Source organism: Megalops cyprinoides, chromosome 18, assembly GCF_013368585.1.
Source record: "Megalops cyprinoides isolate fMegCyp1 chromosome 18, fMegCyp1.pri, whole genome shotgun sequence".
Lineage (NCBI taxonomy): Eukaryota > Metazoa > Chordata > Actinopteri > Elopiformes > Megalopidae > Megalops > Megalops cyprinoides.
This window is the reverse complement of record NC_050600.1, coordinates 30,293,926-30,320,785: the sequence shown is the minus strand read 5'-3', so window position 1 is coordinate 30,320,785 and position 26,860 is coordinate 30,293,926. Positions and strand designations below refer to the sequence as shown.

General features: G+C 41.6%; 1 protein-coding gene and 1 long non-coding RNA gene across 3 annotated transcripts in view; one reads left to right on the top strand and one right to left on the bottom strand.

The window, feature by feature from the left end:
- ctbp1 (C-terminal binding protein 1) overlaps window positions 1-20,842 on the bottom strand; it is an 87,635-nt gene extending 66,793 nt beyond the window's left edge. The window contains exon 1 of the mRNA XM_036551688.1: window positions 20,606-20,842. Coding sequence (XP_036407581.1) covers window positions 20,606-20,612 — 7 coding nt within the window. The 5' untranslated portion in view covers window positions 20,613-20,842. The remainder of the gene's footprint in view (window positions 1-20,605) is intronic.
- Window positions 20,843-20,941: 99 nt separating this feature from the next.
- Window positions 20,942-23,543, top strand: LOC118793479. Of its 2 annotated transcripts, XR_005005661.1 has the most exons (4): window positions 20,942-21,211; window positions 22,675-22,786; window positions 22,936-22,986; window positions 23,201-23,543. It is a non-coding gene; the product is annotated as an uncharacterized LOC118793479 (long non-coding RNA). The 2 variants fall into 2 exon arrangements; XR_005005660.1 differs by having other exon boundaries at window positions 22,936-23,543.
- The last annotated feature ends 3,317 nt before the right edge of the window (window positions 23,544-26,860 follow it).

Sequence of the window (26,860 nt, the reverse complement as noted above, 5' to 3'; positions counted from 1 at the left end):
CTTGTGACGAAACAAGAGCGACTCAAAAAAAAAAACGACCACACGAAACAACATTGAACCAACACATTGAAACAACAGAGACAGTGAGATCTGGAAATCAAGTCAGAATCATATGTGGTAAACATTACTAATCTGAAACACTAGTCTCTCCCATTACTGACAAGCAGTTTGGAAAATAGGGACAGTACCAGTGGCGGCGGGTGAGCTGGAAACAGGGGAAGCCTGAACATTACCTTTAAACCTATCATTACTTTCAACCTGTTCCCCTTTATCCTCCTTGATTAACAATAAAACAAATAATTCACAGAATAATTGACACCAATACCGTAATTACAATAAATCGTTATGCTCGCGAAACTCCGCAGATTGTCTGAAATCTGTGAACTATTGCGAAAGCTACACATGAGATTGTTTAATTAAGAAGGATGGCAATTTGGTTAATTAAGTGGCAAGTAATCCCAAAGCTTTCTCTTAAATGTTTCACGTGATAGCTTTCTTGTGTTACAAAATTCAAATGACAAAATGGAGCTAAATTTAGTTAAATCGATTTAAATTACTGAGAATAAACTTTTATTAGGTTGAGTGCAATGAACAATAACATTTAGAACACCGACCTCACAAAAGTTGTGATGTGTCATGAGCATTTAATGTAATTTAAATCGATTAATGCCATCCTTGTTAATTAAACAATTTCACGTTGCAGCTTTCGCAAGCACTACAGACAATCTGCGCTGTTTCGCGAGCATAATCATTTACTCTATTCACGCGATTGGTGTCAATTATTCTGTGAATTATTTGTTTTATTGTTAATAAAGGAGAATAAAGGGGAACACGTTGAAAGTAATGATAGACTTAAAGCTAATGTTTCAGCTTCCCCTGTTTCCAACTGACCGGCCGCCGCTGGACAGTACAGAGGTAAAATTGAGACAGTCTGCAGGAAGAAATGTTAGATGCAAAATATCACTACTGGTGCATACACAAAACATTACCCTAACAGCAGAGTCCCACTCCCATTGACCTTCCAGTCATGTCCAGACTAGCAACTCAAATGTCATATTATTCATAACAAACCTCAGTGCGCTGTCTATATTTGTTGTGTAGAGCAGTTGCTTGTAAGTGTGGATTTATTCCATAAAAAGGGAGAAATTGGTATGTAACATTTTGGTAATCTAACTCTTTTCAGCTGCTGCTTGATAACCAGATACATATTGCAGTAATTCAGATTAGTCTGAGTCTTGAAATCCAGCTAGACACTGTTTAAAAGAACATCTGGCAAATGAAATGTAAAAGCAAAGTTGTTTGACACAGCTGTTTGTTCATTCCTAATCAAAACCTTCTAGAACCTGTCCCAATGTTATTCTGTTTTGCGACTGTGTACAGGAAACGTTCATTTGTACAGTAAAATTTGACGCTATCTGTGATAAGATAAAGAATTTTCAGTGTCCCTGTAGCTGAAACTTGAAAATTTGCAAAAAGCGGTCCGCGCAAATCCACACCCTGGAATGTCAAACAAAAGGGATCCTGGGTGCAAGCGTGTACACTCGCACAGGGAGCAACTGAGGGTGAGTGAAGGTTCATTTTGCACGCTGGGATGCTGTCAACCACGCGACTTGGTGCCATTTTGAGGGGGAGTGCTTAGGGCAATGTGAGCAAAAATGTGGATTGGGACACAGCCGGATGGGGCTGAAATGAGCGTCTATCAACCCCAGCCCATGAGATTCCTAAAAAAGTTGTCCTCTGAGAAATCATCTCCAGAGGATGTGCCTCATATGACTCTTCCAGCCAGACCTGGGCCAAATACTGCATTTGCTCAGCAGACACCCTTATGCAGTGCATTATCTACAGCGTACCCTGTTACACGTTGCCCATTTAGACAGCTGGATATTTACTGTGGCAATTCAGGTAGTGCAAGGGGAATTCAACCAGCAAATCCTGCTCTTTACCAACAAAAAAAGATTTCAAATTCTTATTGAATTGATATTGAATCTCCAAAGTTTTAATGCTTATTTCAGATTAACAGCTTCAGAGTAGTTACTACTCAGTCTTTGAGATCCTGATGTTTTTGAAAATGACTTGGTGATGACTCTTAAATTACCTCAAATGTGGGCCAGTGCTGCATCATGTTTTTCACAAACACAGACATATAAATATTCAACTTGTGCTTTTTCTCATTCCACTTGTCTGGAAAATGAAAAGTATCTAAACACATTTTCAAATTCAAAGCAAGTCCAATTCTTCTGAAAAAGCATTTGGAAGGTATTCTCAATTTGATTACAATCCTTCCTAAAAGCATTTGAAATACACTCCTACCAGTGGGTCCCACTTTGTGACAATCCATTTTAATTTGTGTGCCTCTATTTCAGTTTGTTGTTGTTGCTCAATGAGATTTATTTAGTTTATCCTTTGAGCTTGTGTGCTGTCCCATTAACCCTATAATGAAAACCTGTCTGTAGACTTTCTCCAAATACCATCATGCTCTTCTGTGTTTCGTGTCATTCCCCAAGAGCTGCCAGACAGCGCGTGTTGCAATGTCCTACATGTGCAAGTATATTCAAATGTACACATATTTAGGCTTTATAGCAACATAGTCATCCTGTATTGATATCTGAACATTTCACTCAATCCCATATTTATCTGACTTGCAGTCGAAGGCTTAACCCATATTCATAACGCTGAGTATATGAGAGTATTGGCTGATGGGGCTTCTAGGAACACAGAGTGTTACAAATGTAGTAGTGTGGCGCATTTCAAATATGTCCCTTACCACTTCCACCTCTGTACTATGTGAATGGTAAAAAAAAATAATAAAATAACCCCATAAGCCAGCTTCAAGATCCAGAAGAGGGATGGGAAAGGTCTGTGTTTCAGCAAGCCAGCGAATGGGGGAAAGGGGGCACGCCAGCGCTCAGCCAAGCAGGCAGCATGATCAGAGGACGGTGCTGCAGAGGCACAGATATGCCCCATCCTGAGGACAAAACTGCCTATTCATTACCTCCCGGGAGAAATATGATCCATCTCCACATTTATTTATAGAGAGATGGCTCCCTGTGTGCTTGCTCAGCACTCACTCTGAGCTGGACCCAGCACTGTTCACATGAGACATAATGAATCACACGCAGGAAACCAAGCATAGCTCTCCTCCTAAACTTCCAGGGCTTTGCCTATTCCACAAGGTCAGGGTCAATCATTTTTCATTTCATTACATGTAATCTCTTGAATGTTTTCCTGTTTTTTTTCCTCCTTTGCCAATAGTTCACTATCAAGCACTAAACCTGACTGATTAGTTGATCATCTTGTGTTTAATACAGAATACTTCTTTGCCAAACATGCAGCTTCCAAGACATTTTTAATTTGACTCGAAATATGCTGCTGTCTATTACAGATATATCTTGAACTATGCGTAATTTGTTAAAAACCTTATGCAATCTTCATGGAATAAAGTCAGATAAACCAAAAAGGTGCAACTAGAAAGAACCTTGATCATCAACACAAGGTAAAAGCAGAACATCTCCAGAACATGTCAACTGAAAAAAAATACTCAGATCATTAGCAGTGTACCTTGAGTTGCCCTGAAATGGCATTCATATAGTGGTATTAAGAATCTGTCACTAGTCATAGCTGGACAGCTATCAGGATGGTCAAATTACCGCAGTTCTTACACAAGTTGCAAACATTCCAGAACATCAGCATCTGTAACCAAATGGGCAGATAAGGTTGGCTGAACATTGGCAAGCAGTTTCTGTCCTGAAAATCTCCATTGACACACCACATTTCACAGCAGCATGTCACATTTCAATATTTCAAACGCGTGCAATTCAGTTCCAGAACGTAGCCAACATAGCAACAGGTATTACGAAAACCCCGTACCCTACTTCATCTTGACTCAAAGGGGGTTACAGTTCAGAGCTGTCCAACGATGTGCTTGCGATGGGGGGGCCATTCTCACCTTGGTGGGGGTCGAGCTGTGGCTAAGTGGAGTGCTGTAACATCTTGGGGTGGACAGGCATTAAGCTGGCCAAGTGAGTCATTGTTTGAGGGTGCACCACTGTGTGTCCAGCTGATTGCCATGACCTGGTTTGTAATGGTAACTGTGAACTTATTTGTCGCTGTGCATTTAGTGCTGGGGTATGCCATTGTCGTAAACCAGAGGAGGGTGCTTGTCCTGACCTCAGCTGCCCCCTTTCCAGTTGGTGTGCAAAGCTGATGACCCATGACTCTCAGCTGTAAAGCAGACTGGAGGAGAGCCCAAGCCACAAACACAGCTCACAATTTCCACAGAAATGTTAACAGTAGCACACAGGCTGGCATGGCTTCTGACACAATTATACATGAATATTCACACATATGCATGTGTAATATCTGGCATTATCTTAAAGAGAGAACATGCATGGCTGGACAACCATCTTGCTACCAGGTATATTTTGAGCTATTATAGCTGATCTGGAAGATAACTATATACCTATACCTAAGGATAAGGGTCCAAGTACATGGACTACACTCACCCCCTCAAACAATTCTGTTGTACAATGTCACTAGCAGGTGCTGAGTGAGTATGTTCAAAGCATGTCCCAAGTAGAGATAAAAAAATCTCCGCCGCCTCCCTGAATTGCCTACTCAGTTAAGTCACCATCACCCTGACAGGGCCTCCAATGAAAGGGAAGGGGGTTGGCTGGACCTGCATGGTGTGTCTAACAAACTTTTTTTCTGGTTGCATTTTCAAATAGACTCCCCACCCCAGTGCTTTCCATACAGCCAATCAGCTCAAACAAGTGTATGAGTGCTGGGACAGCGCTGTTAACATCAGCCCACTGAGCAGGAGTCCAGTAGACCTGCATACACTGGGGCTGCTGGGTAACCAACAACACTTGTAGCATAATTTAGCGTGATGCCCCTGCATGCCAGATGCTCAGAAAGAAACGCACACGCACCCTGCACTGTGGCCTGCTGGAGGAGGCAAAAACTCCAGAGACACATTGAAGAACTAATTTGGAGGATTAATTCCACGAAACCAGCAGTGTGGAAAACTCTAGGCTATGATCCCCCCGCCATTACAATACAGACTAGCTCAATACTCCCTCAAGGTAGTCAATCTACTCAAAAGAGGAAAACAAATAGAAGGAACTTGCAAGGGATAACAAAAGTGGTGAATTAATATTTCAGCATGCTTCTTGATATCCTTGGCACTGACACAAGGGTGATGTATTAGCAGTGGCCATTTAACAAGCTTGAAGCGGATTATCTATGCACATTAGTACTGGATGTTCAAGCTTCATTAACCTTGTGGTGGGTGGAGCCCATTCCATCACAAGCTGCCAATCAACTCATACGATCTAATCAAATGGCTTTGCTCTTCACAGCTCTTCACTTCGCTCTGCTCTTCAAAACATGATTGGTTCAAGCCAGTGAGTGAGTCACTGACAGCCCAGCTAATTCTGGTGCTTGTAAAGCCTCAGTCTGCTAATACTGCCACAGTTAACATAAAAACAATTACCCACCTATACCTGACACTCTTCAGCAGTGTAACACATAAGTTCTCTGTGTGATCATATGGTGGGATGAGTTACATACGGTGCAACCAATCACCGTCATTTTACTCATAACTTGAAGTCAGTAATGAAAGGCTTTTGATTATATGATTGTATAATTAGATAAGCCTTCTGACCATACTGGTGACCTATCTCTGACAAGTGGTGTTTCAACACAGAAGCTACACATACTATACACTGCATATGGAAGAACGTCCTGGCAGACAGCAATTCTGGTCCTGACCTCACAAATCTGAAGTATCAGTAATCAAGTAGGTTATCAATAATAATCAGTTTTCACCACTGTAACACGTATGGAAGGCTTCTTAAGTGAAGAGGTTTCTAGTGCCATTAACTGCTGTAATACTATTGTCTTAAAATAATAATATTAGCACTTACGGAAATAACACTACACTTTTAGAGTTACAGCATTTCTCAGTTATAATGTATAAATACTTAGGTATTCTTCACAATGGATACAGTAATCTTGATTTACAAATCAATGTCAGTATATTACAAGAGTGTGCATCATGAGACACATCCATGTGATTGGAAGGGCTTCAAACACACAGGCAAGTGACCAGGCAGAGCCGGGCTTACTACAATACAAACACATAGGCAAGTGATTGGACAAACCCATGCTTATTACAATACAAACATACAGCGGAGTGATTGGACAAACCCATGCTTATTACAATACAAACATACAACGGGGTGATTGAAGCAGCCCGGGCTTATTACAATACAAACACAAAGTCAAGTGATTGGACAAGCTCAGGCTTATTACAATACAAACATACAGTGGAGTGATTGGACAAGCCCAGGCTTATTACAATACAAACACACAGCGGAGTGATTGGACAAGCCCGGGCTTATTGCTCCTCTGCTTGCTCTTACATTAATTTTGAGTCCATTCTATTTCCCACACAGTAAGCAATCTTTTTGTAGTAAAAGGATATTACTTTTTATCAAAATACCAATTTGACTGGCCAGTTTATACCTCTGTCTCCTAGCCTGAGGGGAGGTTAACATTATAACAAGCAATACACAACACAGCTGTGTCTCTTGTCTGTCATTACAACCCCTGGCAAAAATTATGGAATCACCACACTTAGAAGATGATCACCCAGCTTTTTTACTTTGTAGCAAATAAACAAATCACAGATATGACACAAACAATTTTTGTTGAATAGCTGAACATTCTGGCTTTGTGCAACATACCTCAAACAAATTAAATTAAATTATTTTAATTAATGGCATGCATTTTTCCAAATCAAGTAGAAGAAAAAATTATGAAATCACTCAATGTTGAGGAAAAAATTATGGAATCACTCAATGTTGAGGAAAAAATTATGGAATCACGTTGTAATTTGCATTCCTAAAACAAATACCGGCACAAGTATAAAAATGCAAATTAGTCTGCAGGTACAAGAGAGTGCTTGCAGACCTTAACGAGCTGTTGAAATTGGCTAATTGAAAGGAAACATGGCCCCAAAAAGAGAGCTGTCAACTGAAACCATGGAAAGGATTATAAAACTCCTTCAAGAAGGAAATCCAACACGGAGTGTGGCAAAAGATGTTGGTTGTTCCCAGTCCGCTGTGTCTAAAATTTGGTGCAAGTATAAACAAAATGGGAAGGTTATAAAAGGAAAACATACAGGTAGACCACGGAAGACATCAAAGTGTCAGGATAGAAAACTCAAAGCAATATGCCTTGAAAATAGAAAATGCACAACAAAACAAATGAAAAACAAATGAGCAGAAACAGGAGTGAATGTTTGTGACAGAACTGTAAGAAATCGACTGAATGAAATGGAATTTACATACAGAAAAGCCAAACAAAAACCAGCACTGACACCTAAACAGAAGAAAGCAAGATTACAGTGGGCTAAAGACAAGCAATCATGGAGTGTGGATGGTTGGATGAAAGTGATATTCAGCGATGAATCACGGATCTGCATTGGCCAAGGAGATGATGCTGGAACTTTTGTCTGGTGCCGTCCTAATGAAACATATAAAGATGACTGCCTGATGAAAATAATCAAATTCCCCCCCTCATTTATGGTATGGGGTTGCATGTCAGGTAAAGGACCAGAGGAGATGGCAATCATTACCTCAACAGTCAATGCACAGATGTACATTGAAATTTTGGACACTTTTCTCATTCCATCGATAGAAAATAGGTTTGGTGATGATGAAGTCATTTTGCAGGATGATAATGCATCTTGCCACAGAGGAAAGAGTGTTAAAGCTTTTCTTCAGGAAAGGCATATCAACTCAATGACATGGCCAGCAAACAGTCCGGATCTCAATCCGATTGAAAATTTATGGTGGAAATTTTAAAAAATGGTCCATGACAACGCTCCATCCTGCAAAGCTGATCTGTCAGCCGCTATTCGAGGAAGTTGGAACCAGCTTGATGGAGAATATTGTTTTTCATTAGTGAAGTCCATGCCTCAAAGAATTCAGGCTGTCATAAAAGCCCGAGGAGGAGCAACAAAGTACTAATTGTGATTTTTTTTGTTGATGATTCCATAATTTTTTCCTCAACATTGAGTGATTCCATGATTTTTTCCACTACTTGATTTGGAAAAATATATGCCATTAATTAAAATAATTTAATTTAATTTGTTTGAGGTATGTTTCATGAAACCAGAATGTTCAGCTATTCAACAAAAATTGTTATGTCATATCTGTGATTTGTTTATTTGCTTCATAGTAAAAAAGCTGGGTGATCATCTTCTATGTGTGGTGATTCCATAATTTTTGCCAGTTGTGAATTTCAACTGAGAAGTAAGCTCATCTTATGTCATCTGCCAGAGAATGAAGCATTTTTCTGTGTCGTATTGATGGCTGCTTGTTATGTATGTGTGATACCAGCAGTTAAAAAGTTTTTTTTAATTTAAATAAATGCATGATGTTTCCAAGGTCAATGAGTAAAAGTGTTAAATAACCGTGATTATAATTTTTGCCATAACCGAGCAGCCCTATCAGAGCGAGTGGGGCCAGTTTGCGTGCAGTCGCAGAGGGAGAGTGGGGGGCGGGGTTGCGCGGAGAGTGTGACAGAGGAGAGACGCAATCACTGGCACTGCTTTATGGAAGAACCGAGTTATGTAATGCAACATCAAACTATATCGACATAAACGGTATTGTCTCATCCTATATCTTGTGAATCATCCCTTTGTCCAGCGTATCCACGCTGTATACGCTACCTGCCCGTTAGTCACTTAGTAGTAGTGATAAAATAAATAAAGCCTAAGCTGAACTCATTTCAAATCATGGCTATATAAGGCACTTCTATGAATTTCTAAGTGACGAGTAAAATAAAAGAGTAAGATCAGTAATATCACGGCTATTCCAATATTAGAGTTTTGAAAATTAAACATAAACAATTAGACATTTTAATGAATTGATGTGAGGTGTCACAGAGATGAACTCAAACATTGCAACTTAAAGTCCAAGAGGAGAAACTCTGGTGGTTTTCCTGCCTCTTGGGCTTCTAACGTTAGCCTATTCTTTCCCTTACTACTATGGGTAGGCTAAATTACCCCTAACTGACACCAAAAAGATGTTTTGAGGCTACTCTTTTTGTTCATTTAAGGCATTTATTTATTTCACTTAATAATTTAAATTGCTTGGCCTAAATTATGTATTTATATGTGAATAAGCATGAATAAAATGACATTCTGTAGTTCGGGAAGATCCCGCTATTTCAACACTGAGCAGACATATAAATAATTTTCTCATGGTTAATGATGCAACCACACACTCTCTCTGTACCTGGATATTGCCTGCCACTGTTAAAGGACTCCATAATGGAGCTCTGTCCTGAAACCCATACTGACCCGCACTCATCTTTTACTCGTTTATTCATCCTTCCATCCCCCCACTCACTTCATTTTTCAAAGTCTTACCACTCAGTCACCATTTGACCAATAGCCACAGGACCTGATATGCTGCTTTGGGTCATGTGACCCAACACTCACCAAATGTGGGTGTGTCCCTAGCAACCATATTGTTTACACTAGCAACCGCCTAGCAACCACTTAGTAACACCCTAGCAACCGCCTAGCAACACCCTAGCGACCACTTAGGAACACTTTGGCAACCAGCCAGCAACTTTCTAGCGATCATATTATTTACCCTTGCAACCACTTGGCAACACCCTGGCAACCGCCCAGCAACACCCTAGCAATGCCCAAGCAACCTTATTGTTTACCCTAGCAATCACCTAGCAACACCCTAGCACCCACCAAGCAACCACTTAGCCACATCCTAGCAATCATCTCATATACATTAGCACATGTTCGCTGCTGTGTCACAATCACACTCTGCATTTTCTTCAGGAAATGCACTTTTCTAGTTTATAAATTAAACTTTATCATAGGTATGTATGTATAGGTAAAAACATAGGTATGTTTTTATGTACACAGTATATATAGGGTTCGGTACTATCTGCGGTTTCAGGCATCCGCTGGGGGTCTTGGAACATATCCCCCGCAGATAAGGGGGGACTACTGTAAATAAAGCAAATTGTTTAGGCTAAATCTTTTAAGTGCAAATCTACAGAGCCCCAAAAGGGGCATGAGCAAAAAAAAAAATAGGGGACATGAGAAAAAAGATTTATCACAGTTTCTCGTGCACATGAGAAACTATTTAATTATTATTTTTTTTTTTTGCTCAACCAATCCTTTCAGAGAAGGATGACTTGCTTAAAGAGCCATTCTTCCTTTTCATCACCACACACAAATGTCACACTTTTACACTCACAGCAACATTTTCCACATGGCTGGAGTCATGTCACAGAGGTATCCAGGGGAAGGCCAAACAGGTTTTTGTATTTCTCCACTCACTCTGAATGAATGAATGTAAAATTCTGGCTGATAGAAAGTACAGTGCTCAATCACACGTGCAAATACTTGATTTTACAAGACACGCAAAGACAATTCCACAGAGATACTTTGGCTCAAACATCAGAAGACCAAATACAACCAAAGTTCCTCCTTTCACACTCATTTCAACTGAAACTAAAATCATACATGTGGCTGAGGCTTGTATGGTGGAGCTATAGAGAATATAACTCTTTGAAAGAGTGGATGGCCATGTATAGTACTCATCCACCCAGCCTCATAAGGCCCATACCCGCTGTGTTCTCATCTAAATACTTTCCCTGGAGCTCATGATTCTTTCCCTGATTTTAACACTGTTAAGTGCCCTATAAAAAAGACTGCAAAACTATTGCAAATTTCCAAGTGGTCTGGATGGAAATAAAAACATAAAAGATAAAAGTGGCCATAAAGAAACTGTACCTTTTCCAAGGAAATGACGTAGAATTATGGATAAAGAACAGAATATTCTGCTCATGGCCACTTATGAATCACTTGGCAACTTAAATGAGCATCATCTTAGCCATTTTAAAACAGTAAGTGAAAACACTGAATAAATCACATCTTCATCTCCCTAAACCACACTGAGTCATCGCTGGCACTCAATTTTGCCTTCCCCAGCCCCCCCATCCCTTCTGCAAAAGTGCTGGACCCCTCACAACACTGATAGAACATCATTGACTTGCTCATTTGGTGCAGGGGGCATTGCTTTGTCCCTGTCAGTGAGCTTGGCCTGTTAACATTTCTGGGGGGTGCTGAGAAATATGCTAGGGTCAGCTAAACTGAGCGGCCTATTCTGCATTTCATGCTGACGAGTCTGCAGAAAGTGTCTGAAACGTGTACACAGCCTGTTTAAAGTGGCAGATTTCAATTAAATACACTAGGGGCTGGCAGATTTCTATTCCCCTCCAACTCTCTGACTAATACTTTGTCTCCTTTTCTCTACTTCCTCCTCCAGGATCCACCCTGGTGCCTACCTCTGTCACCTCTCCCATAATATACGCAACCTGTCACCTTTAACCTTCTCATCCACAGTTCACGCTTCTCTCCCGCCCCTTGATGCTTTCTCCAAGCCATCTACTGACTCTGCTGCATCCACCCTTTTCTCTTCTCTGTCCTCTTCCTTTGATTCTGTGTGTGTGCTTACTCCCAGGCCTGTACAACTCACTCCACTGTGTTCTTGGCTAACTGATTCACTTTGCAAGAATAGGGCAAAGCTTCATGCTGCAGAACGGAAGTGGAGAAAATCCAGCTGAACTTCTCTGGGAGTGTGACATCAGCTAAGACTTCGTTTTATGAATCAAAAATTCAAACCTCACTTTCTAATCCATGCAGACTATTTTCTACTTCTCTCCTCAATCCTCCATCTCCTCCACCCCCCTCTGATCTCTCTGCAGATGACTTCACAGATCATTTCACCCTCAAGACTGTAATTATTCGTAACTCCCTCCAACCCCCACAGCCCTCATCTCTCACCTCGTCCTCTTTTTCTCTGTCCCACTTGCCATCCCTCCCCTCTCTAAATTCTCCCCTCTTTCAGATGCTGATGCAGACGCTCACCTCCTTACATCACATCGATCCACTATCCATGCCCTGGATCCCTTTCCTTCACCTCTCCTCCATTAGAACATAAGAACATAAGAACATATGATGACGAGAACAGGCCATTCGGCCCAACTAAGCTCGCCATTTCTTAATTAAAGAGTATCCAAAACTGCATCAAGTCTAGACTTGAACACAGCAAGGGTCTCTGCCTCAACTACATGACCTGGCAACCTATTCCATGTATTGATAACTCTTTGTGTAAAATAATATTTCCTTACATCAGTGCGGAACTTACTCTTAACTAGTTTCCATTTATGTCCTCTTGTTTTACAGACTGAACTCACCCTAAAGAATCTATTATAGTTAACCTTATTGATTCCTTTTATAAATTTAAATACCTCAATTAAATCACCCCTAAGCCTCCTCTCGCTTAATCTAAATAGGTTAAGTAACTTGAGTCTTTCCTCATAGCATTTATATTTCATGCCAGGAACTAATTTAGTTGCCCTTCTTTGAACCTTTTCTAAAGCTTCAGTATCTTTTTTATAGTGCGGTGCCCAGAACTGCACACAGTATTCCAGGTGCGGTCTGACTAAGGCATTGTATAATTTCAATATAACCTCTTTAGATTTATACTCAATACTTTTGGCTATATATCCCAGCATCCTGTTGGCCTTTTTTACTGCTACAGCACACTGCCTAGATCCTGTTAAGCTTGGGTCAACCATTACTCCCAAGTCCTTTTCAAATTGAGCACATTCTAGTTTTTTTCCACCCATGAAGTAGTCTTGTTTAAGGTTCTTATTTCCTACATGCAAGATTTTACATTTATCTAAATTGAAAGTCATCTGCCAGGTATCTGCCCACTTTTGGATGCTGTTTAGGTCTTCCTGTATTACCTTAGTTGATTCTATACTGTTGGCTAGACACCCTAGTTTTGTGTCATCTGCAAATTTTACTATTTTACTTCTAACCTCTGCATCAAGATCATTTATGTATATAAGAAATAGCAAAGGCCCCAACACCGATCCCTGCGGGACTCCACTTCGACCAGGACCCTGCTCTGATACAATTCCTCCCACAGTTACAGTCTGCTTTCTATTAGACAACCAACTTCGAACCCACTCGGTGATGGCTCCTGTAATTCCCGCAGATGTCATTTTCAATATGAGTCTCTCGTGCAGAACTTTGTCAAATGCCTTTTGAAAGTCCAAATAGATAATATCATAAGCCTGGTTTGAGTCCAGACATGCTGTAGCTTCCTCAAAGAAGTCCAGGAGGTTTGTTAAGCACGACCTCCCTCTGCAAAAACCGTGTTGGCTATCATTTAGAACACCATTTCGTTCCAGGAATAATTGCAAATTATCCCTAATGATGGATTCCAGTATTTTGCATGCGATACAAGTTAAGCTGACAGGCCTATAATTTCCTGGTTCAGTCCGGTCTCCTTTCTTGTAGATAGGTACTACACTGCCATGTTTCCAGTCATCTGGTATTTCAACAGTTTTAAGGGATTGCTTAAAAATAACTGTCAGAGGCTTGTAAACCACCTCTGCTAGTTCTCTGAGAACTCTTGGATATATTCCATCAGGGCCTACTGCCTTATTTGTTTTAAGTTTTTGAAGTTTATCTAGTACTTCTGCATCATTTAAATCAATTTCCTCTATAAGTCTCTGAGAACTGACTGCACCTGAAGGCATATGCAAAAACACTTCACTAGTGAAACTCTCTACAAAGAAACTGTTTAGTGTATCAGCAATAGCTTTGTTATCGTAAACCATAACCCCATCCTCATTCATCACAAGTCTAATGAATCAGTCACTCTCCACAAGCAGTGTGCCAGTAGCCTTCAAGGTGGCGCAGGTCACACCACTGTGTGAGAAGAGGACTCTGGACCCATCTGCTGTCCAGAATTATCGACTGGTCTCTCTCCTTCCCTTTCTGTCAAAAACGCTTGAAAGAGCTGTGGCTAACCAGCTATCCTCTTTTCTCTCCCGGAACAGCCTTCTCGACCCTTTTCAGTCCGGCTTCAGGGCTGGTCACTCCACAGAGACTGCTCTATTCTCCATTACTGAGGCCTTCAATCAGCAACAGCTTTCTTCCACTCCTCAGTCTTGCTTCTCCTAGACATTTCTGCAGTTTTTGACACAGTGGTCCTTGCTCCACTTCTACCTACCCTGGCTAGGTTGGGGATTACTGACACCGCTCTCCTCTGGGTTAAATCCTACCTCTCTGGACGCTCCTTCAGGGGTGGGTTGGTTGGTGGGTTGTCCAGATCCCACAGCCTGTCTACAGGTGTCCCTCGAGGCTTTGTACTCGGCCCCCTCCTCTTCTCCTTTTACATGCAATCTCTTGGCTCTGTCATCTCCTCCCATGGTTTTTCATATCATTTCTATGCCAACAACACACTGCTCTTCCTATCAGCATTCAGCTGTCTGACAGGCAGGTTTCTACACGCATCTCAGCTTGCCTGAAAGACATTCCACAGTGGATAACGGACCACCACCTGAAGCTGAACCTGGCAAAAACTGAGACGCTGTTCATCCCATCCAAGACCTCCGCATTCCAAGTGCTCTCGCTAAGCCTAAGCTCTACAAGCCAAACCAATAGCACTATCAATAGTCTTAGTGTAATGCTTGACAGCCAACTGTCCAACTCCTTTCAGGTGGCAGTGGTGAATCAGGCTTGCAGATTCTTACTCTACAACATCCAAAAGATGCACCCCTATTTCACTACGTATTCAACACAGCTCCTAGTTCAGGCCCTGGTCATCTCACACCTGGACTCCTGCAACTCCCTCTTTGCTTGCTTTCCTGCCTATGCAATCAAACCTCTACAACTAATCCAAATTGCAGCTGCATGACTTGACTACAATCTCCTTAAACGTAGTCAAGCTACTCCCCTCCTCATCTCACTTCACTGGCTGCCTGTTATTGCTCACATCAAGTTCAAAACCTTGGTGCTGGCATACAGGACAGTGAATGGGACAGCCCCTTCATATCTACGACCTCTCTTCAACCCCTATGTTCCCTCAAGATTACTGCGCTCTGTATGTACAGGGAAACTGACTGTCGCTCTTGACCCATCTGTATTTGTCAGGGCTCCGCCCCCTTAAGCCGCAGTGTTTTTGTTTTCCCTGTCCTTGTGCTTTTGTTTTCCTTGTGTTCCTGCCCCGCCCGGCTCCCGCCGGGTCCCCGCCCACCTGATTCCCTTATTGCCTGCACCTGCCTGCCTGCTCACCTGCCTCCCATCTCCTCGTTACCTCAGCCCTATATCTTCCCTACGTGTCTCTGTCTCGTTGCTAGTTCGTTGCAGTGAGTTTGTCCTGTCTCGTCCCCGCTCTAGTAACCTGAAGCCTGATCGCTGTTTTGGAATCCTGCCTGTTTTTTCGACTTCGTCCTTCGCCTGCCGTTTTGGTCCCGTCTGCCTGTTCTGCCCCCCCTGGTTACCGACTCTGCCTGCACCGACTCCCGATCCTGGATCTGCCCCCGGACTGCCTTCCCGTGTTTTTGAACCCTGCCTGCCCCTGTACTACGAACTGCCTAACGATTTTCATTAAACGCTTGGTTTCGTTTACCCGGTGGTCCGCGCTTGTGTCCCGATCCCCGTTCCTGACAGTATTGGTCTCTCAGTGGTGGAATGAACTCCTCACAGGGGTTAGGACAGTAGAACCCACCTCTTCAGACTACACCTCGGCTCCACGTCTATCCCCACCAGTGTTAATTTTGACACCTATTTTTAATTTAGTTTTAGTCTTAGTCAAAAGTTTTAACTTTTATAAACTAACTCTTATGCCTCTCCGCTTCGACTGTCCGCCATGTTCTTTACATTTTTTATGGAATGTTTGTTAGTTTTAAGGATTTATGAGATTTACTTCTCCGTAGGATACATGGGAGGCTGCCTACAAATGTAGCCAAAATAAAGTATCCTACAAGGCAACTGCCTTTTGCTGTCTTCCGATTGGTACAACCTTGATATCGGGAGTGCACATATACTTCCTCAAAACTTCCAGCTGCCTTTCGACTGGAACGCACCAATGTAATCATGGTGACTTTTTAGTCTACTCATATTTTCATCATGGGAATATGCTGTTTGAATTCATCATCATTGTCGTCTTTATTAAGTATTTTAGTCATGTTTTCATTTTCGTCTTCATCACCCAAAAACACTTTATCAGGGCATATTTTCGTATCACAATTTATATCAATGCTTCAATGTGAATCAATGTTTCGTTACCTATCATACCTAGATTACAGTTAATATGTTGCTGTACTTCAGAGGGGCTTACCACAGATATTCTATTATTATGACCTGATGAGCTCCTGCGTTCCATTCATCCTCTGTACTTCCTAAATTAGAAGCTTCCTGTAAGGAACAGGGTGTTATGCTAGCTATGGGTGTTCTGTTTTAGATCACACCCTTTTGTAACTGCCACTTATAGCTTCCACATCAGCGGAGACAAAACTATCAATGTGAAACACAAAGGGCTGAATATCTGGTACACAGAGTATTTACGGGCTTAACTTCTTCTCCTCTTATGTTGAAAGCACAGAGTGAGTCTACACTTGCCATTTACATTTTTCAAAAGGGAATGAATTGCTTTTCTTTTAGCAGAACGCACAGAGAAGCTCAGTGTAGTAACATAAAGGCCTCTGCTCAATCATATAAGCTTTGCTGTAGTACTCTCACACAGTGGGCGTGAAGGTGCACTGCGTAAGTCAAGAGTGCAAGGATAGCCTGTGACCAGCATCAGATGCACGGCAGAGAATCGCTTCTACCCAAGGTCAGAAGGACCCCTCTCCTCAGATTAATCAACAGAAATATTAGAAATATTAACTTTGTTTATTTTGTTTATTATCCAACTTTGTGGCAACAGTTTGGGGAAGGCCCTTTTCTATTCCAACATGACTGTGCCCCAGTACACAAAGCAAGGACTATAGAGACATGGTTTGATGAGTTCGGTGTGGAAGAAATTGACTGGCCCACACAGAGCCCTGACCTCAACCCCATCGAGCACCTGGGATGAACTGGAACGGAGATTGCGAGCCAGGCCTTCTGACATCAGTGCCTGACCTCATAAATGCTCTACAGAATGAATGGGCACAAATTCCCACAGAAACACTCCAAAATCTTGTGGAAAGCCTTCCAAGAAGAGTGGAAGCTGTTATAGCTGCAAAAGGGGGACCAACTCCATATTAAAGTACATGTATTTGAATACAATGTCATTACAATGTAATGGTCAGGCGTCCGAATACTTTTGTCCATATAGTGTATATATATGTACTGTACATACCCACACACACATACATGTATGTGCGTGTGTGTGTGTGCGCGTGTGTGTTTAATATTCATGCAGCTGCAACCCAACAGGCACAAAACCTACTTGGCAGCAACTGAAGATGAAATATAAAAATACAGTTCAAACAGTTAAGGTATAATTTCATTACAAGCAATTGTGATGTTGTTTAGCCTAATTAAGCAGCATATTAAACAGGAAATATGGTCAGCGTCACCAATGTTATATAGAAAACTATAGAAAAAAAAAAAAAAGTGCAACACAAAGATTTTGTTCCGCACTGAGAGCATGTAAACGATGTGTCATATGAACATTATGAGGGCTGAGAATATTGTTCAGATAAATGATTGATTGTGCAGAAAAACGGAAACGGAATCTCTCAAACAGATAATCATCAAGGAATGATAAAACATCCAAGCGGGGTCTGATCACCCTCTCCCAACGCAGATTTCTGCAGAGTATTTGTGCTTCAACTGGCTCTTCAAGAAAAGGACACACCATGTCTGACACCTCCTTCCGTCTGCGACTTCAGCTAAAGAGGAGGAGAAACTCAGGGTTAGTTGAAGAAACCTGCCAGTGAGCAGGTTAGATTCACGGATTATGTTGCCATAGTAACTGACTCAGAGTTAAGATGAACTGGCTTTGTGAAACCGAAAACCCAGAGTTTCCTTCAACTCTGAGTCAACTAACTTTGAGTTTGCACTAAACCCACTTTCTGAAACAGGGCCCTGTGCAAAGCCCCTCTCGTAAATAGCAGCATTGTTGACACAGCACTTGGGTATGCTCAAGAGAATCAACCAATCTGCAATGACACAAACCTGTTTGGCTAGGTTGAAAACATGCAAAGGCAGGCCTACATGAGGGCTACAGCGTCGGCAGTGAACACCTGCTCATCTAACTGGTCATTTTCAACTGCAAAAGGTACATGCAGAATTTAAGTGGGAAAGATCCGAATTCAAGGTAAAAAAGAAAAAAATGAAATCATCAGTAGGCTCAAGCTACTCACATTTGACATGTACCATAATGTGCTGTCCTGACAACCAGGTGCAGACTGGCTATCGGGAATTTCGGGAATTTTCCCGGTGGGCCGGTCTTGTGAGGGATGATGTCACGTACAATTCTTCCCAAAGATGCCAAGAACTGTATGTGACACCGGCATTATATAGCCTATATAGAGATATTCAATAGGTCAGCTTAGTTGCAGCTACACGGCTGGTGCAATCCGTAATAGCAGGTAGCAGTTGCCATCACAACTGGACGTATCTAGCACTCGTTAAAAGTATCTAGCACTTGTTGCCGAAACATGGATAGAAAGAGAAAACCCGCGGCCGGCGGTGCAGAGAAGGTGCACCAAAAAAAAAAAGAAAAAGAAAAAAAGGCTTTGCTGGCTGACGCTGCAAAGTGTGCTAAGATAACGGTACCATATCCAACATCAAAGAGGAGTGAGCAGGGAGCACGTGCTTTGTCATGCCTACATACTATGTGCTGTGAACTAGCTAAATGAACTAACTAAAGAACAAAATGTTTTTGTTAACCTTGGGGTTTCAATACTAGTCCCGCTGCAGGTTTGACCATTTCCAAGGTTTAACTAATCAGACTCAGTGCAGAAACGTTTAGAGAAGTTTACGCTAAATTACTCTAAAGTGTTCTAAAAAATGGTCATCATGGTCTTCGACTGTAAATGGGTAAAATAAACATGTAAATTTTTTATTTTCTTCTTGACTTCTCATCAATTCTTTTTCGCATTTTAGCCTATAAGGCATATAATAGTTGATAGCTCGCCCAGCAATAAAAATGATTTGTTAAATACTTACTCTACAATCTAAACAGTTTACAAATTTTACACAAACATGCACTCTACTCTTCAGAAAGGAAATCACAAACAAAAACCACTGTGAATATAATATGCTTTGTGTGATATTTTGTAAATATCACTACGTATATGTATATATGTATATGTATCACTTCTTTATGTGAATTTAGTTTGCCTTAAATATAGTGTGCTTTGTGTGAATATGTAGTGTGATTCACTATATTCACACTATGTGAATATACAGTAGTGTGCTCCTGTGGATAGTCTGCTGGTTCTAATTTAGCTCTGTGTTTTTGCAATATTTTAAATAATTCTGATAATAAAAGCAGGCTATTAAGTCAAATTAGGTGTCAGGTGATCATTACATGAATTCAACTTTGAATTTTTTGCATTCTGTACACACAAACATGGGGAGGAAAACCTTGGAAAATTAGTTTAATCGTTTTACATATAAGCCTAACACAAGCAATAGAAATTAACAGATTGTGTATTTTTTTAAAACTAATGATTCGTTGATTGACAAACATGTTGTGTCAGTTCGAATTTGGTGTATCAAATTGGGGCCGCTTGACAGCAAATTCCCGGGCTGCTTTTTGTTGCCAGTCCGCCCTGCTGACGGCCTACAGAAAATCAATCTCGGAATCGTAACTCAAAATCTTGCGGGCTATTAGGAGACAGTTCCAACATTAGACACGCAACATGGCAAAAATGGTTAAACAGAAAACCAGCATGTAAAAGAACCCCAACGTCACTTTAAGCACGCTGAATAACAGCAACAGAAAGGTGGGGGAAATTTTCTTGTCTGTGATGGAATAACTGAAATCGGCTGACAAGCACACCAACCGAGTACTCTGAATGAGAACCAAATAGAAAGACAACAGCTGCAAGCACGACGTGTTCATTATCAGAAGGACAACAGCACAGCAGACGAAAACTTTGCTTGTGGTTCAAAGTGGAACTACAGTCTCGACCGCAAGTTGCTATTCATACACTTTTGCAGCCGTGTTCTAAATCTTAAGTAGTCAGCAGGGGGCGGGGGGAAAACGTCTTGTCAGTGTCCCCTTACTTGTGTAAAACCTAATTTTGGTATCGAACTCAAGAGGTGACAGACTGGATTTCAGACAGTTAATTCGCCTTTGTCTGAACATCGGACACCGACAGTGGCAAGCCGCGAACAAAATCTAACTCCACGTAGGGTAGTGCGCAAGCACGCAGAAAAACACGCAGTCTTTGTCAAGCAAAAAAAAATAGAACGACAAATGGAGAAACGCGCAACCAGCTCTTTGCGATAAGTCTGCCGAGACTTCAAGCCGTCCCTGTCACTCTCCAACTATAACCACACAGATCGGACGCACCTATCGTGAGCTCGTTGGCCACCACCACCACCCCAATCCGTCTCCGAAGCAGAGAAGACATTCGCCCCTCCCTAAAAGGACACAAAGCTGCCTGGCTGTCCCTGCTGCGAACTGGCGGCCCGGCCCCCACGACCGCACACAACACACAGCAAGAAGATAAAACGAACAAAAAAAAAATCACAAACCTTGCATCACCAGCTTCGGTTTTCCAAATCCAGACTGTTCCTATGCTTCAGTAAAATATGCACCAAAGGAGAAGGTGTCCAATCGTGGAGCCCAAGAGCCATGCAACAACCAATCAGAGGATGCTGCATTTGGATAGCGGCCAACCATATCATGGCTCATTACTCACCCAGACAGAGAGAGGCCAGGGGGAGGGGACAAAGGCGCATACAGGAAAAAGAAAACACGACAAGCACATGAGGGTGGGGCATTAACGGGAGGGGAAGGAGCGTTGTGTACACAAGCGGGGTGAGCAAACTGCTGGGTGTTTACGTGTGTGCGTGCGTATGTGTTACGCGTGTCTGTGGTAGGTGTGGCTGAGGATCGGACCAGAGATAAGCGCGCGAATAAACCTTGTTTATCGTAACGAAGACTTGTACATTTTGGTGGTGTTTTGCCAGGGACTGACAGAAAGAGTCATAGAAACAGTAGCACATCTCATTCACTTGCAGGCTCATGAACTGTCTGCGCGGCTAACACACTTTGCCACTGGAGGCACTACAGAGCGAAACGGACGGCAGAAATCAAGGGGGTATTCCAGAAAGCAGAGGGCTGTACTACGAAGCGAGGTAACTGGCTTATATAGGTAACTTGAGGAGTAAATTTGTGGCGTCGAGTGTAACTGCCCGATTAACCCGAACTACGACAAGTGGATAAGTCTTACCCGAGGTAGGCCTATGCTGTCATGGCAATTTACGATGCATCTCTAAACTGCTCCTAGCGGCTTATCTTCGTGGTTAACTCTATGTTACCCTATATAAGTGTAGCGGAGCTGAAGTAGCTCGTGTGAGTCCTGCGTAAAGCCTTAGGTAGCGGGTAGCAGGTAGCCGAGTGGTTGCAGCGGCTACGTCACCCCCTCTGAGACATGGTTAAGTAGCGTTGTCGCCGACAGGCTAACGGCAATTTGCCTTTAGCTCAACTGGCAACGACGCTGGCTGTAAGGGGTTGGCAGCGAGCAGTCAGAACCTCGGTTCGAAACTCGCTCGCTCGCCGACCCACGTAACATCACATTAAATCTAATACACTAACACTAACACTAGTTATGTGCGGTACGTGAACGAATGAATCTTTTTGAACGAATATTTGAGGTGTAGGCTACTGAGTGTACTGAAACGCTAGTCTAAGGGTGCTTTCACACTACAGCTTCTGGTGCGGATGTGTACAGTTCCACAGTGAGACAGTTCTCAACTGAGAGCAAGGTCTGTTTGAGGACACAGAGTAAGTCCAGTTCAGTTACTGTGTCAACTTACGCTCTGAAGCTAACCTGAAAATGGCAGGATTGTTTGAGTTAAACCCGACCACGCGTGCAGTATTTAAGTAGCTTTGAATTCAATCAGATGTTTCATCTGTTTCGATAATGTCGTGCCATTTCACTGAAGGTACAATTGACATGAAGCCTCAAATTAATCGCCGAGAACGAGTTATTAGACCTCGTTGTGATATTTTTCAGAGGAGTTTCTTTGCGTTTCTTTTCATCACGGTCCATAATCTACCTCAACAACCTTCTTAAACCTCACATCTCGAACGTCACTCATCGTGGATTTGCGCTCACAACGTTACAAACTGTGCATTGCCCTTCGTTTTTTTTGCCAACGACGGCAGCTTTCTGTATAGCACTGGAGATGCTGAACACATCGGGAAAGCAACAGTGTGCAGATCCATCCGAAACGTGTGCCTTGCACTGAAGCACTTTCTGCACATTTTCGTTGTTTTCCCGGGACATAAAGCAGTAAGGGTTATCAAAGAGGAATCCTACAGAATAACAGGTTGGTTAATCTTATGTAAAAATGAAGGGTCTAGGTACTGAGCTGTTTGGACAATGAATAATCATTATCTAACATTTCAGGATTTCCAAATGTAATTGGCTGTGTGAACGGAACACAGATTCCTGTTAAAGTTCGAAGTGTGAACAAAGGAGATCATGTGAATAGGAAATCTTCACAGCATCAATGTGCAGGGAATGACAAAGGTTTAAGTGTCAAAGTCAAATCTTCAATTCAGACAGTAATGCAACTCATTCTCTATTGTCAAGATAATATGTGATGCCACCCACATCATCACAAATGTGGAAGCCAAATGGCCAAGGTCTGTACATGATTCAGGGGTGTTTTGTGAGTCCACCTTGTACAACAACTTTGAACAGGGTAAGTTACCTTTCAAATAGTGATTGATGCTTCATATCTTACTTTTACAGTTTTGCATGTTAAGTGTGGAAATAATTGAGGAGTTCTGTGGATTTATCAATGCTGTTATGTTGACACAACTTAACAGCTTTTCTCTTTATTTTTTTCAGGTGGATTTGGGTGAGGAGACCATGTCAGCCATGTCTGACACACACATCCAGGTTGACCTATTTCATCACTTGTATTTTTTTTGTCTATTTAACAGTGAATAACATAGGCTAATACTAGACTATGTATGGCAAATTGTCATGAGCTGATATTTCCAGTCATACATCTATTGAATGAGAATGAACCTTCAAGAGAACAAAGCTTTGGTCAGTTGGCAATCGCATTATTGTCTTTCAGGAGGAGCTAAATCAACCATTTTCCCCACAGGTTATCTCCTCTCAGGCCTCTCAGAGAACTTAAAGGGTAGCTTTTCCTTTGCTATTAAAAGGATTATTCCTACTGACAATATGTAACACTAATGATGCCGCATCCTGCTTGCCATGTTCGTTCTCTCAATGTGTTTTGCTGTGCAGGCTGGATTTGACAATGTCAGGTTGCTCTATAAGCGTATGGTTGAGCTCGACTGCTAGAAAAAAATGCTACAAATAAAAAAACTTAAACTGGAAATAGAAAAACTGGAACATGACAAAAAGGTATTGCTATACTTTGATCATCCTTTGATTAATATGTCTCTACCATCTGTAACTTTTTTTCTTTTAATTTTTAGGACGGGGAGAATGACAATAAATAAATACATCAATCAAAAAAGAATAATTTCATGTGTCTTTTTATTGATGGAAAAATTGATTTGTGATGGCCTCTCTGACAGCTCTTACTGTTGGGTGATCCAATGTCACTGGGTCCAATACATCTGGTGGCATTGGCAGCTGGCATGGTGCTCTTTCTTTTCTAATAGTGGCAATGATATGGAGCACCACACATGCTGCCACCACTTCACATGCCCGCTCTGGACGCACCCGCAAGCCTTGCAGGCAAGCAGAGCGTACTTTGATGACCCCAAATGTCATCTCTATCTTGACCCTTGTGTTACTGTGAGCCACTTTATATTTTATTTGCTCCCTTGATTGTGGGTCAGGATAGGGGGTCATCAGGTAACGCAGACACAGTAAGCCTCTGTCCCCAAGCAGCAGGCCATCACAAGCCCTTTGAACAATAGAAAAAAATTGTCACAATATAGCATGATGTGTGAAATATAGGGTGGTGGTTGTCTTACCTTGTTCAAATCTCTGACCAAGAGTGGATTCCTGAAAAATGCGTGAATCATGCACTGACCCAGGCCAGCTGGCCTCCAGACTGGTCACTATTAAATGGTGATCACATGTCATCTGACAAAGGATTTCAGGCCATTTTGACATACTACCATTGTAAGAAGATCGTCTTGAATATAAGTGGTCGTTTTAAGGACAAAAAAATGTAGACTAGCCCAGGGGTGTTTCTAGCTATTGAAAAGATCCGGGGCTAAGTCAAGTTTGCCTGGGGCTTGTCTTTCTTTTTTTTTTTTTTGAAGGGTGATCCGCATCGGGGACATTCTAAAACACTTAACATGAAAAGGCTTAACATGGCTTAATGTTCCATAACGGCGATCAATGATCACCAAATTTCTATCGGACATCTCTTGTCATAAACACTACCACCTGTCAAAAAATCAAAACTGAAATCCTATGAGTATGAGCCATTTCATGTTAAGCGTTTTAGAACGTCCGAAGTCAAGTTCCGCTATTACACAGTCTGTTGTTTTGCTATAAACACCTCCTTTTTCAGGGCGAAAATATTCGGTGCTAGGCTTAAAATATCTTAAAATAACTACATTACTTGTAATTGTGATAGCTATATAAACCACCTTCCCACCTTGTGTATAACACTTACGGTTTTGAGCCATTGCCTATTTTTATTTGTGCGCTTGTGTTTGGGGCGGTGGGGCAAGAAAAAATATTTGCACCGGGGCCAATGACAATTATGTTACGCTACAGGGCATCTCCATTTAAATCTATTAAATACATGCTAGTGTGTGTACTTTGCAAATGAATATGTCCTCTGACTAATCCACTTCACTGCAAAGAAAGACTGTTGAACTAGATCATGTCCCTCCGTGGTAACAAAATCTGTCTTTGGTAAACTCAACAAAAGTGATCTTCAAAAAACAAACAAACAATGTTGGCTGCAGTCATATTTATGATTACATCAATGGAAAGATATGAAAAAGATTTTAACTCTGACCAGCTCCATGCTTTCTGATTAGCCTACTATGTGAGCACAGCTGCTTCAACATTAGCAGTACAGCCAAGGGCTAAAAAAGCAGCCCTTAGTGTTCCAACAGGCAACTGTTACATCGGAAACAGCAGTTTAAATATCAAACCCCTGCCAAGCTCCATCGCCCTGTCTTCAGAAGCCAGCTTTCCGCCTTCCGTTCACAGCAGTTCTAGTTTCTGGGAACCGTTATGTTTCCTACTCCCAGACTCCAGCTCATCTCAGCACACCCTCTTCTTCCATCGGCATGCATTTTGGCGATCGTTTTGTGCCACTCTAAAATCCCTCACAAAAAGTGAAGTGTGTTTACCCACGGCAACATATGAAATACCACACACAGTATGTAGGAATACACTTTTAAATACGCCATAATATACGGCAAATATGTAAGATATTACCATGTACCATAGAATATAGTTTACCAAGGTAGGTATCTGAAAGTATTTTTCTGCAATAAATACATACAACTAATAATTATGCAAGTGGCAACCACTAATACCATGCATTTCTGATATTTGCTGCATATATCTAGGGATGTCACGAGAACCGATACTTCGGTACCAAGTCGATGCCAAAAATCTGAAAACGTGACGGTACTCCTTTTTCTACAGTACCGTAGGTATCAGGGATGTTATTCTTCCGGACCTGACGGGGGCAGAATATACGCCTGTTTGTTTTTCAGTACTTGTTGCTTTTATTACTCATTTTACTTAGTGCTCCATACAAATACATCACTATCATACAAAAAATTCCTTGTTGGGGCAACCTACTTGGCAATAAACTAAATTCTGAAGTGTTCTAGTCTGCCGCTAAAATGCCAAAGGAAGAAGAATTGGAAGATGGCGACAAGCGCAGCTACAGCAACAGCTCCGCCTCGACTCGCCGAAAAGAAAAACAGTAAGAGTCGTGTATGGAAGTACTTTGCGTTCCAGGCGGATCATCAGGGATTAATAATAAATTCGCAAAAACCAGTATGCAAACAGTGCCATCGAACTTTTCAGAGGAAAGGTGGAAACACTTCTAACTTAGCGAAGCACCTCAAAGACAGACTTCCAGATTTAATCAGAATTCAAGGTGAGTGAGTTTCAATTCATGTTAATGTTACATTAACAATGTATCCAAAGTGTTGTCCTTGCTATCCTGAAATACACGTTACCATTATTTTTGTTTGAGACAGCTGGCATTGCTGTGTAGCCAACTATGTTCCATACGACGTTTGCAATGGCTAAACGTTTAGGCTAACGTGATGTAACCATAGGTTGTAATAGTAGGCTACCGTCCTTTACTGTTCAGTCTGTGTCATCTGTCTTCAAAATAAATAAATATTTCCGGACTAATGGTCTGTCACCATGTCAGTAAATTTAAACTACTGCTTGCACTCTGAGTATATAGAGGTGTGTGTGTGTGTGTGTTAGTACATTGTGTTTGCAGCCTCTGGTGTTCTCTTACAGTCATTGAGCTATACCTGATAACTGAAATCTCATAATTTTCCTTTCACAGTATCAGCCAGAGGAGGATGTCGACCAGGAGAGGCAGGACCAAAGTCAGCAAACACATACACAGCCAACCATATCAGAAGCTTTTCAGAGGCACAGAAAATACCATGCCACTGTTATTTTTTTGTAATGTTAATAGTTGTTACTTTTTATTATTATATATAGACCTATTTATTATTTCCATATTTTTTCATGTCTTGGTCGGGTACTGCAATTGAAATGCTGTACCATCATAAAAAGTTGATTGTTTGTAATTAAGCATTGTTTGTTTTAAATACTTTAA